General features: G+C 45.4%; 1 protein-coding gene across 5 annotated transcripts in view; it reads right to left on the minus strand.

Moving 5' to 3' along the window:
• The window catches only part of LOC134929159 (serpin B10-like), a 45,348-nt gene that overhangs the window by 5,472 nt on the left and 23,704 nt on the right, over window positions 1–16,172 (minus strand). For 4 of the 5 annotated variants that reach the window (XM_063924933.1, XM_063924929.1, XM_063924931.1 and 1 more), the window contains exons 5-6: window positions 15,118–15,260; window positions 5,682–5,840 (exon numbers count right to left, since the gene is read on the minus strand). In XM_063924933.1, coding sequence (XP_063781003.1) covers window positions 5,682–5,840; window positions 15,118–15,260 — 302 coding nt within the window. The remainder of the gene's footprint in view (window positions 1–5,681; window positions 5,841–15,117; window positions 15,261–16,172) is intronic. The other variant, XM_063924934.1, reaches the window with a different exon arrangement.

The raw sequence follows: 16,172 nt of genomic DNA on the forward strand, positions 1-16,172 counted from the left end.
CGGACCTGGATCCCTGGATAGTAGACATAGTAACCCAGGGGTACAAATTAGAGTTTCAAGACGTGCTCTCTCACCGATTTTTCAAATCGGCCTTGCCAGCTTCTCTTCCAGAAAGGGAGATAGTAAGCGCTGCGATACTAAAGTTGTGTCAAAATCAAGTGATTGTCACGGTACCCCCGTCTCAACAGGGGGAAGGTTTTTATTCGAGCCTGTTTGTGGTCCCGAAGCCGGATGGCTCAGTCAGACCAATTCTAAACCTAAATTCCCTCAATTTCTTTCTGAAAAGATTCAAGTTCAAGATGGAGTCTCTACGAGCAGTGATCTCCAGTCTGGAGGAGGGGGATTTTATGGTGTCGGTCGACATAAAAGATGCATACTTACATGTCCCCATATATCCTCCACATCAGGCTTACCTGAGATTTGCGGTGCAGGATTGTCATTACCAATTTCAGAAGTTGCCGTTTGGTCTATCCACGGCTCCGAGGATTTTCACCAAAGTAATGGCGGAAATGATGGTTCTCCCGCGCAAGCAGGGAATCACAATTATCCCGTACTTGGACGATCTCCTCATAAAGGCGAGGTCCAAGGAGCAATTGTTGAAGAATGTTGCCCTTTCACTGATGATTCTGCAACAACATGGTTGGCTCCTATATTTGCCAAAATCACAGTTGGATCCAACGACACATCTGTCGTTCCTGGGTATGGTTCTGGATACAGAATTGCAGAGAGTTTTTCTTCCAGTGGAAAAAGCTCTGGAAATACAGAACATGGTAAAACATATTCTGAAACCGGCAAAGGTGTCAGTTCTTCACTGCACTCGGTTGCTGGGGAAGATGGTGTCGGCCTACGAGGCCATTCCGTATGGCAGGTTCCATGCCAGGGTGTTTCAGTGGAACCTGCTGGACCAGTGGTCCAGGTCTCACCTGGACATACACCGGAAAATAATTCTATCTCCCAGGACCAGAATTTTACTTCTGTGGTGGCTGCACAATTCTCACCTTCTGGAGGGACGCAGGTTCGGGATTCAGGATTGGATTCTGGTGACCATATATGAAAGCCTCCGAGGCTGGGGAGCAGTCACACAGGGAAGAAACTTTCAGGGAAAGTGTTCAAGCCAGGAAGCTTGTCTACACATAAACATTCTGGAATTAAGAGCCATCTACAACAGCATACTGCAAACAGAACATCTTCTTCGAGGTCTGCAACAGCAGTGGTGTACATAAACCGCCAAGGTGGAACAAAGAGCAGAGCGGCGATGGTCGAGGCCACAAAAATTCTTCGCTGGGCGTAAAAGCATGCCAGCGCTCTGTCAGCGGTCTTCCTTCCAGGAGTGGACAACTGGGAAGCAGACTTCCTCAGCAGACACGATCTCCATCCAGGAGAGTGGGGTCTTCATCAAGAAGTCTTTGTAGAAGTGACAAATCGTTGGGGAGTTCCTCAAGTGGACATGATGGCGTACCGCCTCAACAAGAAAGTTCATAGATATTGTTCCAGGTCAAGGGACCCTCAAGCGATAGCGGTGGACGCCCTAGTGACACTGTGGGTGTTTCAGTCGGTCTATGTGTTCCCTCCACTTCCACTCATTCCAAAGGTGATGAAAATTAATAGAAGAACAAGGGTTCAGGCGATCCTCATTGTTCCGGATTGGCCAAGAAGGGCCTGGTATCCAGATCTTCAGGAGTTACTCATAGAAGATCCCTGGCCTCTTCCTCTTTGGGAGGACCTGTTACGACAGGGGCCGAGCGTGTATCAGGACTTACAGCGGCTGCGTTTGACGGCGTGGAGGTTGAACGCCAAATCCTAGCCCGAAAGGGTATTCCCAGTGAAGTCATTCCTACACTTCTTTAGGCTAGAAAAGAAGTAACAGCAAAGCATTACCACTGTATTTGGAGAAAATATGTCTCTTGATGTGAATCCAAGAAGGCTCCTACGGAAGAATTTCACCTGGGGCGTTTGCTCCATTTCCTACAAGCAGGTGTGGATGCGGGCCTAAAGTTAGGCTCTATTAAAGTACAGATTTCGGCCATGTCGATCTTTTTTCAAAAAGAATTGGCCTCTCTTCCAGAAGTTCAGACCTTCGTAAAAGGCGTGCTGCACATCCAACCTCCCTTTGTGCCCCCAGTGGCACCATGGGACCTTAAGGTGGTGTTGCAATTCTTGCAATCACATTGGTTTGAAGCTTTGCGCAAGGTTGAGTTAAAATTCCTTACTTGGAAAGTGGTCATGTTGTTGGCCTTGGCGTCTGCAAGGCGAGTGTCTGAGTTGGCGGTTTTGTCTCACAAGAGCCCCTACTTGATTTTTCATGCTGATAGAGCGGAGTTGAGAACTCGTCAGCAGTTTCTACCGAAAGTGGTTTAATCATTTCATGTTAACCAGCTAATTGTGTTGCCAGTGGCTACTGACGCCCTGGCGGAGTCAAAGTCTCTTGATGTGGTTAGAGCTTTGAAGATCTATGTCACCAGAACGGCGCAGATTAGGAAAACAGAGTCTCTGTTTGTCCTGTGGACTCCCAACAAGATTGGGGCTCCTGCTTCTAAGCAGACTATTGCACGCAGGATCTGTAATACGATTCAGCAGGCGCATTCTACGGCGGGATTGCCGTTACCGAAATCGGTGAAGGCCCATTCTACCAGGAAGGTGGGCTCTTCTTGGCGGCTGCCCGAGGGGACGCGGCATTACAGCTTTGCCGAGCTGCTACTTGGTCGGGATCAAACACCTTTGCGAAGTTCTACAAGTTTGATACCCTGGCTGAGGAGGACCACTTGTTTGGTCAATCGGTGCTGCAGAGTCATCCACACTCTCCCGCCCGTTCTAGAGCTTTGGTATAAACTCCATGGTTCTTCAAGCATCCCCAGCATCCTCTAGGGCGTATGAGAAAATAGGATTTTAATACCTTCCGGTAAATCCTTTTCTCTTAGTCCGTAGAGGATGCTGGGCGCCCGTCCCAGTGCGGGCTGTATCTGCAGTTATTGGTTATTGTTACACACATGTTGTGTTGAGTTCAGTCAACCTGTGACTGAGGTTGATCATGCCGTTGCATGCGTTGTTGTTGAATGCCATGTTGTACGGCGTGTTATTGGTGTGAGCTGGTATGTATCTCACCTTAGTTTAAAATAATTACATAAATCCTTTTCCTCGACATGTCCGTCTCCCTGGGCACAGTTCCTTATAACTGGAGTCTGGAGGAGGGGCATAGAGGGAGGAGCCAGTTCACACCCATTCAAAGTCTTATAGTGTGCCCATGTCTCATGCGGATCCCGTCTATACCCCATGGTTCTTGAAGCATCCCCAGCATCCTCTACGGACTAAGAGAAAAGGATTTACTGGTAGGTATTAAAATCATATTTTTTTCTTTATTCTCCCATAAAAGTCATATGGATACCCCAACAATTAAAAACAAACAATAAAAAAAAGTTCATATAAGAATATCCTGATCTAGCAGAAAGTTGGTTTATTCCACTCCAAACCCCAGGATCTTGATGGAAAGTTCATAAGGAAAAAGGCTTCTCACCACTCTGCTCCTGGGAAAAAAACAGTTTGGGACAAGACCACTCGCCAAGATGTTGCCAAAAAAGATCCTTCAAAAAGCCAATGGGGATAGCAGTGGGTGACACCAACCATCAAAAATCCTTGACCACCAACGTGTCTCGGAATATCTTCACCCTGAGGAAGGAAGAGATTCCGAAACGCGTTGGTGGTCAAGGATTACTGATGGTTGGTGTTCAGAAGTGTGTTGGGGAGTCTAGCAGCGCTTGAGGACCATTCTTCAATTGTTTGTAAGTACCACAATCTTATTCAACTTATACGTAATGCCCCACCCGTAGCAGTAGCGTCCTTTTATGTAATGCACCCCAGTAGTAGTAGCATCCTTATACATAATACCCCCCAGTAGTAGTAGCATCCTTATGCATAATGCCCCCCCAGTAGTAGTAGCATCCTTATACATAAAGCACCCACAGTAGTAGTAGCGTCCTTATACGTAGTGCACGCCCCAGTAGTAGAAGCGTCCTTATACGTAATGCCCCCCCAGTAGTAGTAGCATCCTTATACGTAGTGCACCCCCAGTAGTAGACGCGTCCTAATACGTAATGCCCCCCTAGTAGTAGTAGTGTCCTTATACGTAATATCCCCCAGTAGTAGGAGCATCCTTACATGTAATGCCCCCCCCAGTAGTAGTGTCGTTACTTGTAATGCCCCCCCCCCCAGTAGTAGTAGCGTCCGTAAATGTAAAGCTCCCCCAGTTGTATCGTTGTTATACGTAATGCCCCCCCCAGTAGTAGCGTTGTTATATGTAATTCCCCCCCAGTAGTAGCAGCATCCGTAAATGTGATGCCACCCCAGTAGTAGTGTCGTTATACGTAATGCCCCCCCAGTAGTAGAGTCCATAATGCTCGCGCACACAAACACACCTCACCCCCACACACCCTCACCATACACACACACACACACACACACACACACACATATATATATACACACACCCACCATACACACGCACGCACACACACACACACACCCACCATACACACACACATACATACATACATACATACATACATATATACATACATTTCTCTCTCACCCTCCACTTACCTAAGTCTGGCTGGTTGCCACTCTCCAGTCTCCCTCCGTACAGCATCCTGGTCGGTGTAGCTCTGCCCCCTTTTGTCCCATGTAGCTCCACCCCTTCCGACCCGTGTAGCTCCGCCCCCCCTCTGATCCGTACACAGCGCTGTCACACAGGTGAGGGAAGTAGGCTTTTCATGCTGCCGCCGCCACTGCCAGTGCCTGTCATACAGTGACAGGCACAGCAGCTGGCAGCAGGGGGGACAGGACGGCGCAGCAGCAGGGAATGGATGCAGGGCAGGGACAGCACCTCTCCGTCTCAGCACCTCCCTGCACTGCATCCCTTGGCTGAGCAGGTAGCGCCGGGCCTGGCACCAACATATGCGATTAGTAACGCAAAGGACAGCTCTCCCGATAAGACCTGTCCTTTGCAATCAGCCATAGCCACTGGACTTCTAGGTTTATGACCCAGTAGTATGTCTGCGCCAGTACAGAAGGATAAAGCGGCCACAGGGGGTGCAGAGAGGGATCTGATCGGATCCCTCTGACAGCGAAATGCAAAAAGAAGCCCATTGGCTTTTATAGGGTAACGCCAGCAAAAGTGTCCAGGGATTAGTGCATATAGAAATGCAATAAAAGCAACAAAAACATGTTTTTTACCACAATTTTCTGTTAGTGCATGCTGCACATAGAATGGGGAGCGCACTGTACCATGGGCCTAATTCTGAGTTGATCGGAGCAGCATGTTTGTTAGCAGTTGGGCAAAACCATGTGCACTGCAGGGGGGGCAGATATAACATGTGCAGAGAGAGTTAGATTTGGATGGGGTGCATTCAAACTGAAATCTAAATTGCAGTGTAAAAATAAAGCAGCCAGCATTTACCCTGCACAGAAACACTATAACCCACCCAAATCTAACACTCTCTGCAAATGTTATATCTGCCCCCCCTGCAGTGCTCATGGTTTTGCCCAATTGCTAACAAACTTGCTGCTGCGATCAACTCAGAATTACCCCCCATGTTAAAACAGGAACACTATGCAATACTGACATTATGCTCTGCCATTCATAAATTTGCAATTTATTTTAATTTGATTTATTTTTGTATTTGGTTTACCTGTTTGAAAACTGTATTGTTATCTGGGAGAATTATTATCATACTAAAGTCTTGTGTTAACCCATATGGAAGCTCCACAACTTTTATGCCTGGGTTGTTAATATAATTTACATTGAAGTAGTTAATTATCCACATCATATTTACTTCCACTTGTTCATTCTGAAACACATGCAAAAACATGGAATAAATAAAAAAATATTTAGTCTGAATAATATCGCAAATCATCAACACGGTACACACTGTGAGATAAATCTGTAAGATTTTGACTATATAGTCAAAATCTTAAGGAAAGTTAGTGCATATCTCAAGGTGTTAGGCAGCTTGCGATACAGATGCGCACTCCCGCGGGGTCAGTATCATAAGGCTTGATAAACTGTGCAGGCAAGTCAACTATCTAGTGTACTATCTAATACAAAGTATAGTCAAAATTTGCACTTAGTCAAAATTGTACATAGACAAAATTGAAAGTACAGATAGTCAAAATCTGTACTATCTGTGCTATCTGGGCTCTGGGGGAGTTCATGGGAAATTGCATAGTCAAAATCAGGCATAGCAAGGATCTCACCGTGTGTACACACCGTAAGTACTACCAGGGCTGTCTTAATAGCATAGTTGTCATTGAGCAAAACACTGCACTGGGTCCCCATACACACCCATTCACGGGAACCAATAAAAAAATGATAACATGGTCCTTCTGCACTCCTGCACTGCCTTTCCTTATGCTTCCATACAGTGAAGGGCTGTCAACACTCTGAATGGGGATAGGTCCAGCTATCCACCAATCAGCATGCTGACATCCATTCATTGTCTGGCCGCAGGCTGGGAGGCAGGTATAGAATTCTGCCTCGCCGCTATGATTGTGTGATCACCACCCACCCCTGCTCAGTGGCCCCTACAATTGTGGGGCCATGGCAGCTGCCCATTGTGCCTATATGTTAAGATGGCCCTGTCTACTAGATCTCATCCTAATCTCAGACTAGATCTGCGTGACCATGTATAAAAACTTGCACCCTCCTGAATGTGCGCAAGCAAAATCATTTTTTGAAAATACTTGTGAGTTCAAATATATATAAAATATCCTTACTGTATGTAGAATTTGGGCATCATATCTCTTCACGGCACACTATTTTCTAACCCACGTATTCTTGGCATATATGACAGAAATTAGCTAAGCATTTCCACTCTTAACAATCTGCTACCATTTTGGTAAAACGTATTTTATAAACACATGGAGATAAAAAGCATTTTCCCCTCCAAATGGCTTTTGAAGGTTGGAAACACCTATAAGTACATTACAGTACATGCAGGATTTAATGGTCTATCTGTTACATTGACTACATTTTCTAATTTGTTTCCTATTTAGAATGTAAGCTCTTAAGTGCTTTCCCTTCTCTTACTTAGGGGGATATCTTATTACCTGCGATAATGCGATCCGGAATCACGGCTAATATTATCGCACCTATCCTACTCCAAAATGGCAATAACAGGATTTGCACGATAATTCTCGCCGGCAAAAGTATAGGAGAGAGTGGATCCCCAAAAAGCCCAACTGACTTTGGAAAACATTTTAGAAGTCCATTAGTGGCCATAATATAACGAATTGGTGTAAATAAATTGGGTCAAATTACTGTTATATGAATTTTTTTTAAATGTATAAAAAAAATGATAGAAAGTTACTTTTTATCAGCAAATTAATTGCTCTCATTAAATTTGGGGTACATAAAAATGGGTAGAAGTATATATTTGGGTAATTTTAGGGTACTTTGAAAAAGAGTGGAAACAGGCTAAAAAACACTTGTCCCACTCATAAAAGCCCCCCAGTATACCCGTCCCACACCTTGTACCCCAATTTCCAACACTTTGCACTTTTTCACCCCAAAAATGACATGTCATTATTGGCCAATTACAAATAATTAAAAACTTCTATGTGCCTAATGAGTCATCAATGGGGTATCCCAGGGATTCTGAACCAAAGCCCCACATTTTAAGCTTAAAATAGGGATTTTGCACTACTTAGCACAAACTCAGACATGGTGAAGATAATTTTGCATTAAACTCTATGTAGAGTTATCGCAGATAATTTTTTGCCGCTAATAGGATACCGGTTTATTACATTTGCGATAATTTATCGCAAAACCGCAATACTGCAGCTAATAGGATACCCCCTATGTCTAACATCTACTCCATACTCCCAACAATGGTACATAACCCTTGATTTCTGCCACCCTGATGCTTATTTCCTTGTCATGACCCTGATGCAGAAATGTTTATATACTATGTACTAGAGATGAGCGGGTTCGGTTTCTCTGAATCCGAACCCGCACGAACTTCATGTTTTTTCCACGGGTCCGAGCAGACTCGGATCCTCCCGCCTTGCTCGGTTAACCCGAGCGCGCCCGAACGTCATCATGACGCTGTCGGATTCTCGCGAGACTCGGATTCTATATAAGGAGCCGCACGTCGCCGCCATTTTCACACGTGCATTGAGATTGATAGGGAGAGGACGTGGCTGGCGTCCTCTCCATTTAGATTAGGGTTGAGAGAGAGAGAGAGAGATTGACCTGAGGCTGTGATACTGTAGAAGAGAGTGCAGAGTTTAGTGACTGACGACCACAGTGACCACCAGACAGTGCAGTTGTTTGTTTTATTTAATATATCCGTTCTCTGCCTGAAAAAAACGATACACACAGTGACTCAGTCACATACCATATCTGTGTGCACTGCTCAGCCCAGTGTGCTGCATCAATGTATATATATATCTGACTGTGCTCAGCTCACACAGCTTATAATTGTGGGGGAGACTGGGGAGCACTGCAGTGCCAGTTATAGGTTATAGCAGGAGCCAGGAGTACATAATATTATATTAAAATTAAACAGTGCACACTTTTGCTGCAGGAGTGCCACTGCCAGTGTGACTAGTGACCAGTGACCTGACCACCAGTATATATAATATTAGTAGTATACTATCTCTTTATCAACCAGTCTATATTAGCAGCAGACACAGTACAGTGCGGTAGTTCACGGCTGTGGCTACCTCTGTGTCGGCACTCGGCAGCCCGTCCATAATTGTATATACCACCTAACCGTGGTTTTTCTTTCTTTCTTTATACATACATACTAGTTACGAGTATACTATCTCTTTATCAACCAGTCTATATATTAGCTGCAGACACAGTACAGTGCGGTAGTTCACGGCTGTGGCTACCTCTGTGTCGGCACTCGGCAGCCCGTCCATAATTGTATATACCACCTAACCGTGGTTTTTTTTCTTTCTTTATACATACATACTAGTTACGAGTATACTATCTCTTTATCAACCAGTCTATATATTAGCAGCAGACACAGTACAGTGCGGTAGTTCACGGCTGTGGCTACCTCTGTGTCGGCACTCGGCAGCCCGTCCATAATTGTATATACCACCTAACCGTGGTTTTTTTTTCTTTCTTTATACATACATACTAGTTACGAGTATACTATCTCTTTATCAACCAGTCTATATTAGCAGCAGACACAGTACAGTGCGGTAGTTCACGGCTGTGGCTACCTCTGTGTCGGCACTCGGCAGCCCGTCCATAATTGTATATACCACCTAACCGTGGTTTTTTTTTCTTTCTTTATACATACATACTAGTTACGAGTATACTATCTCTTTATCAACCAGTCTATATTAGCAGCAGACACAGTACAGTGCGGTAGTTCACGGCTGTGGCTACCTCTGTGTCGGCACTCGGCAGCCCGTCCATAATTGTATATACCACCTAACCGTGGTTTTTTTTTCTTTCTTTATACATACATACTAGTTACGAGTATACTATCTCTTTATCAACCAGTCTATATATTAGCAGCAGACACAGTACAGTGCGGTAGTTCACGGCTGTGGCTACCTCTGTGTCGGCACTCGGCAGCCCGTCCATAATTGTATATACCACCTAACCGTGGTTTTTTCTTCTTTCTTTATAGTCATACTAGTTACGAGTATACTATCTCTTTATCAACCAGTCTATATTAGCAGCAGACACAGTACAGTGCGGTAGTTCACGGCTGTGGCTACCTCTGTGTCGGCACTCGGCAGCCCGTCCATAATTGTATATACCACCTAACCGTGGTTTTTTTTTCTTTCTTTATACATACATACTAGTTACGAGTATACTATCTCTTTATCAACCAGTCTATATTAGCAGCAGACACAGTACAGTGCGGTAGTTCACGGCTGTGGCTACCTCTGTGTCGGCACTCGGCAGCCCGTCCATAATTGTATATACCACCTAACCGTGGTTTTTTTGTCTTTCTTTATACATACATACTAGTTACGAGTATACTATCTCTTTATCAACCAGTCTATATATTAGCAGCAGACACAGTACAGTGCGGTAGTTCACGGCTGTGGCTACCTCTGTGTCGGCACTCGGCAGCCCGTCCATAATTGTATATACCACCTAACCGTGGTTTTTCTTTCTTTCTTTATACATACATACTAGTTACGAGTATACTATCTCTTTATCAACCAGTCTATATTAGCAGCAGACACAGTACAGTACGGTAGTTCACGGCTGTGGCTACCTCTGTGTCTGCACTCGGCAGGCAGTCCATAATTGTATACTAGTATCCATCTCCATTGTTTACCTGAGGTGCCTTTTAGTTGTGCCTATTAAAATATGGAGAACAAAAATGTTGAGGTTCCAAAATTAGGGAAAGATCAAGATCCACTTCCACCTCGTGCTGAAGCTGCTGCCACTAGTCATGGCCGAGACGATGAAATGCCAGCAACGTCGTCTGCCAAGGCCGATGCCCAATGTCATAGTACAGAGCATGTCAAATCCAAAACACCAAATATCAGAAAAAAAAGGACTCCAAAACCTAAAATAAAATTGTCGGAGGAGAAGCGTAAACTTGCCAATATGCCATTTACGACACGGAGTGGCAAGGAACGGCTGAGGCCCTGGCCTATGTTCATGGCTAGTGGTTCAGCTTCACATGAGGATGGAAGCACTCAGCCTCTCGCTAGAAAAATGAAAAGACTCAAGCTGGCAAAAGCAGCACAGCAAAGAACTGTGCATTCTTCGAAATCCCAAATCCACAAGGAGAGTCCAATTGTGTCGGTTGCGATGCCTGACCTTCCCAACACTGGACGTGAAGAGCATGCGCCTTCCACCATTTGCACGCCCCCTGCAAGTGCTGGAAGGAGCACCCGCAGTCCAGTTCCTGATAGTCAGATTGAAGATGTCAGTGTTGAAGTACACCAGGATGAGGAGGATATGGGTGTTGCTGGCGCTGGGGAGGAAATTGACCAGGAGGATTCTGATGGTGAGGTGGTTTGTTTAAGTCTGGCACCCGGGGAGACACCTGTTGTCCGTGGGAGGAATATGGCCGTTGACATGCCAGGTGAAAATACCAAAAAAATCAGCTCTTCGGTGTGGAGGTATTTCACCAGAAATGCGGACAACAGGTGTCAAGCCGTGTGTTCCCTTTGTCAAGCTGTAATAAGTAGGGGTAAGGACGTTAACCACCTCGGAACATCCTCCCTTATACGTCACCTGCAGCGCATTCATAATAAGTCAGTGACAAGTTCAAAAACTTTGGGTGACAGCGGAAGCAGTCCACTGACCAGTAAATCCCTTCCTCTTGTAACCAAGCTCACGCAAACCACCCCACCAACTCCCTCAGTGTCAATTTCCTCCTTCCCCAGGAATGCCAATAGTCCTGCAGGCCATGTCACTGGCAATTCTGACGAGTCCTCTCCTGCCTGGGATTCCTCCGATGCATCCTTGCGTGTAACGCCTACTGCTGCTGGCGCTGCTGTTGTTGCCGCTGGGAGTCGATGGTCATCCCAGAGGGGAAGTCGTAAGCCCACTTGTACTACTTCCAGTAAGCAATTGACTGTTCAACAGTCCTTTGCGAGGAAGATGAAATATCACAGCAGTCATCCTACTGCAAAGCGGATAACTGAGGCCTTGACAACTATGTTGGTGTTAGACGTGCGTCCGGTATCCGCCGTTAGTTCACAGGGAACTAGACAATTTATTGAGGCAGTGTGCCCCCGTTACCAAATACCATCTAGGTTCCACTTCTCTAGGCAGGCGATACCGAGAATGTACACGGACGTCAGAAAAAGACTCACCAGTGTCCTAAAAAATGCAGTTGTACCCAATGTCCACTTAACCACGGACATGTGGACAAGTGGAGCAGGGCAGGGTCAGGACTATATGACTGTGACAGCCCACTGGGTAGATGTATGGACTCCCGCCGCAAGAACAGCAGCGGCGGCACCAGTAGCAGCATCTCGCAAACGCCAACTCTTTCCTAGGCAGGCTACGCTTTGTATCACCGCTTTCCAGAATACGCACACAGCTGAAAACCTCTTACGGCAACTGAGGAAGATCATCGCGGAATGGCTTACCCCAATTGGACTCTCCTGTGGATTTGTGGCATCGGACAACGCCAGCAATATTGTGTGTGCATTAAATATGGGCAAATTCCAGCACGTCCCATGTTTTGCACATACCTTGAATTTGGTGGTGCAGAATTTTTTAAAAAACGACAGGGGCGTGCAAGAGATGCTGTCGGTGGCCAGAAGAATTGCGGGACACTTTCGGCGTACAGGCACCACGTACAGAAGACTGGAGCACCACCAAAAACTACTGAACCTGCCCTGCCATCATCTGAAGCAAGAAGTGGTAACGAGGTGGAATTCAACCCTCTATATGCTTCAGAGGTTGGAGGAGCAGCAAAAGGCCATTCAAGCCTATACAATTGAGCACGATATAGTAGGTGGAATGCACCTGTCTCAAGCGCAGTGGAGAATGATTTCAACGTTGTGCAAGGTTCTGATGCCCTTTGAACTTGCCACACGTGAAGTCAGTTCAGACACTGCCAGCCTGAGTCAGGTCATTCCCCTCATCAGGCTTTTGCAGAAGAAGCTGGAGACATTGAAGGAGGAGCTAACACGGAGCGATTCCGCTAGGCATGTGGGACTTGTGGATGGAGCCCTTAATTCGCTTAACAAGGATTCACGGGTGGTCAATCTGTTGAAATCAGAGCACTACATTTTGGCCACCGTGCTCGATCCTAGATTTAAAGCCTACCTTGGATCTCTCTTTCCGGCAGACACAAGTCTGCTGGGGTTGAAAGACCTGCTGGTGACAAAATTGTCAAGTCAAGCGGAACGCGACCTGTCAACATCTCCTCCTTCACATTCTCCCGCAACTGGGGGTGCGAGGAAAAGGCTCAGAATTCCGAGCCCACCCGCTGGCGGTGATGCAGGGCAGTCTGGAGCGACTGCTGATGCTGACATCTGGTCCGGACTGAAGGACCCGACAACGATTACGGACATGTCGTCTACTGTCACTGCATATGATTCTCTCAACATTGATAGAATGGTGGAGGATTATATGAGTGACCGCATCCAAGTAGGCACGTCACACAGTCCGTACTTATACTGGCAGGAAAAAGAGGCAATTTGGAGGCCCTTGCACAAACTGGCTTTATTCTACCTAAGTTGCCCTCCCACAAGTGTGTACTCCGAAAGAGTGTTTAGTGCCGCCGCTCACCTTGTCAGCAATCGGCGTACGAGGTTACATCCAGAAAATGTGGAGAAGATGATGTTCATTAAAATGAATTATAATCAATTCCTCCGCGGAGACATTGACCAGCAGCAATTGCCTCCACAAAGTACACAGGGAGCTGAGATGGTGGATTCCAGTGGGGACGAATTGATAATCTGTGAGGAGGGGGATGTACACGGTGATATATCGGAGGGTGATGATGAGGTGGACATCTTGCCTCTGTAGAGCCAGTTTGTGCAAGGAGAGATTAATTGCTTCTTTTTTGGGGGGGTCCAAACCAACCCGTCATATCAGTCACAGTCGTGTGGCAGACCCTGTCACTGAAATGATGGGTTGGTTAAAGTGTGCATGTCCTGTTTTGTTTATACAACATAAGGGTGGGTGGGAGGGCCCAAGGACAATTCCATCTTGCACCTCTTTTTTCTTTTCTTTTTCTTTGCATCATGTGCTGATTGGGGAGGGTTTTTTGGAAGGGACATCCTGCGTGACACTGCAGTGCCACTCCTAAATGGGCCCGGTGTTTGTGTCGGCCACTAGGGTCGCTAATCTTACTCACACAGCTACCTCATTGCGCCTCTTTTTTTCTTTGCGTCATGTGCTGTTTGGGGAGGGTTTTTTGGAAGGGACATCCTGCGTGACACTGCAGTGCCACTCCTAGATGGGCCCGGTGTTTGTGTCGGCCACTAGGGTCGCTAATCTTACTCACACAGCTACCTCATTGCGCCTCTTTTTTTCTTTGCGTCATGTGCTGTTTGGGGAGGGTTTTTTGGAAGGGCCATCCTGCGTGACACTGCAGTGCCACTCCTAGATGGGCCCGGTGTTTGTGTCGGCCACTAGGGTCGCTAATCTTACTCACACAGCTACCTCATTGCGCCTCTTTTTTTCTTTGCGTCATGTGCTGTTTGGGGAGGGTTTTTTGGAAGGGACATCCTGCGTGACACTGCAGTGCCACTCCTAGATGGGCCCGGTGTTTGTGTCGGCCACTAGGGTCGCTTATCTTACTCACACAGCGACCTCGGTGCAAATTTTAGGACTAAAAATAATATTGTGAGGTGTGAGGTATTCAGAATAGACTGAAAATGAGTGTAAATTATGGTTTTTGAGGTTAATAATACTTTGGGATCAAAATGACCCCCAAATTCTATGATTTAAGCTGTTTTTTAGTGTTTTTTGAAAAAAACACCCGAATCCAAAACACACCCGAATCCGACAAAAAAAATTCGGTGAGGTTTTGCCAAAACGCGTTCGAACCCAAAACACGGCCGCGGAACCGAACCCAAAACACAAAACCCGAAAAATTTCAGGCGCTCATCTCTACTATGTACCTGTCCTGCATTGTCTTGTCTGTAAGTTGCTGCTTTCTTGATTTGCTCATTTGTTTATGTACTTTGGGGGTAATTCCAAGTTGATCGCAGCAGGATTTTTGTTAGCAATTGGGCAAAACCATGTGCACTGCAGGGGAGGCAGATATAACATGTGCAGAGAGAGTTAGATTTGGGTGGGGTGTGTTCAATCTGCAATCTAAATTGCAGTGTAAAAATAAAGCAGCCAGTATTTACCCTGCACAGAAATGAAATAACCCACCCAAATCTAACTCTTTCTGCACATGTTATATCTGCCTCCCCTGCAGTGCACATGGTTTTGCCCAATTGCTATCAAAAATCCTGCTGCGATCAACTTGGAATTACCCCCTTTGTTAGGTTCTTCTGAACCCTTGTGGTTCGATATAAGTAAAGGATAATAATAATACAAAATATTGTACCATTTTTGTTATCCATATTGAATTTATGCATAATAAATCCCAACCATTATTATTTTATTTACTGGCAATTTTGATTAATGTAACCTAAGTGAAAAGTGAAGTATGTACATACCGTCATTAAAGTAAAGGGTGCCTTGGAAGTCTTCTGTTGATTAAACTGTTTTGTCCAGTTTGCAGCAAAGTATAATGTATTTAGGAGTACTAGTACAGAGTTTGATGAAATTGATTGTTCTGGTAATAAATTTTGAATTTTTCCTTAAAAATAAAATGAAATAATCATATTAGTTGCGTGGGGATTGGTCACATTAGCATATGACTTTCATTTTGTTTATACAGTTATTTATTATTTAAATATGTGCATGCATCTCACTTCAATAGCCATGTTCCATACCCAATACAGTCTTACCATAATTAGCTTAATGTCTATACTGTACATTTGATATTATTTTTAATATATATATTAAAGTCTTACCATTCTCTTTGCTTGTTTCAAGAATTTTTATTGCAGCATATTACATCATACAAAAATATGTTTGATATAATTTATTGTTACTAAATTGAGAACATAAATAGAATAAAATATAAATAGTATAAAATGTTCTGATCAAAAATGTATTAATTAGAGTTGAGAACCAAACCCCCTCAGAGACCCAACCCCCCCCCCCCCGAACTTCACGTTCCGAGCCAGAATCCGAGTCCAGCTTGGGACTTCCTGCCAGACTTGGATCCCAGAACGAGGCAAAATGTCATCACCCCGCTGTCGGATTCTCGCGGGTTTTGGATTCCATATAAACAGACGTGCATCGCCGCCATTTTCACTCTGGACTTGGAGAGTGAGGGAGATAGACCTCTGTCTCTCTCTCTGTGGGTGGTGGCGTCGGGTGGGGTCAGTGTGTGCTCTGTAGGGGTGCTGTTCCTGTCACTGTGGTGTCCCTGTGATGTTAGGGGTGCTGTCCTGGCTTACACTAATGTTTCATGTGCTGTTAGGGGTGCTGCAGCTGTACATGGGTGTTGCTGTCCTGGCTGTCACTGTGTTGTACAGGGGCAGGGGCACTGTCCTCCTGTATGCAGTGAAGATACAGGGGTGCTGGCCCTGTCTTGTATGATGTAAAAATTCCGGGGTGCTGTTGTTAAAAGAAAACTACACTGGTCCTGTATGCTGTAAAA

The sequence above is a fragment of the Pseudophryne corroboree genome, chromosome 5 (genome assembly GCF_028390025.1).
Source record: "Pseudophryne corroboree isolate aPseCor3 chromosome 5, aPseCor3.hap2, whole genome shotgun sequence".
Classification (NCBI taxonomy): Eukaryota; Metazoa; Chordata; class Amphibia; order Anura; family Myobatrachidae; genus Pseudophryne; species Pseudophryne corroboree.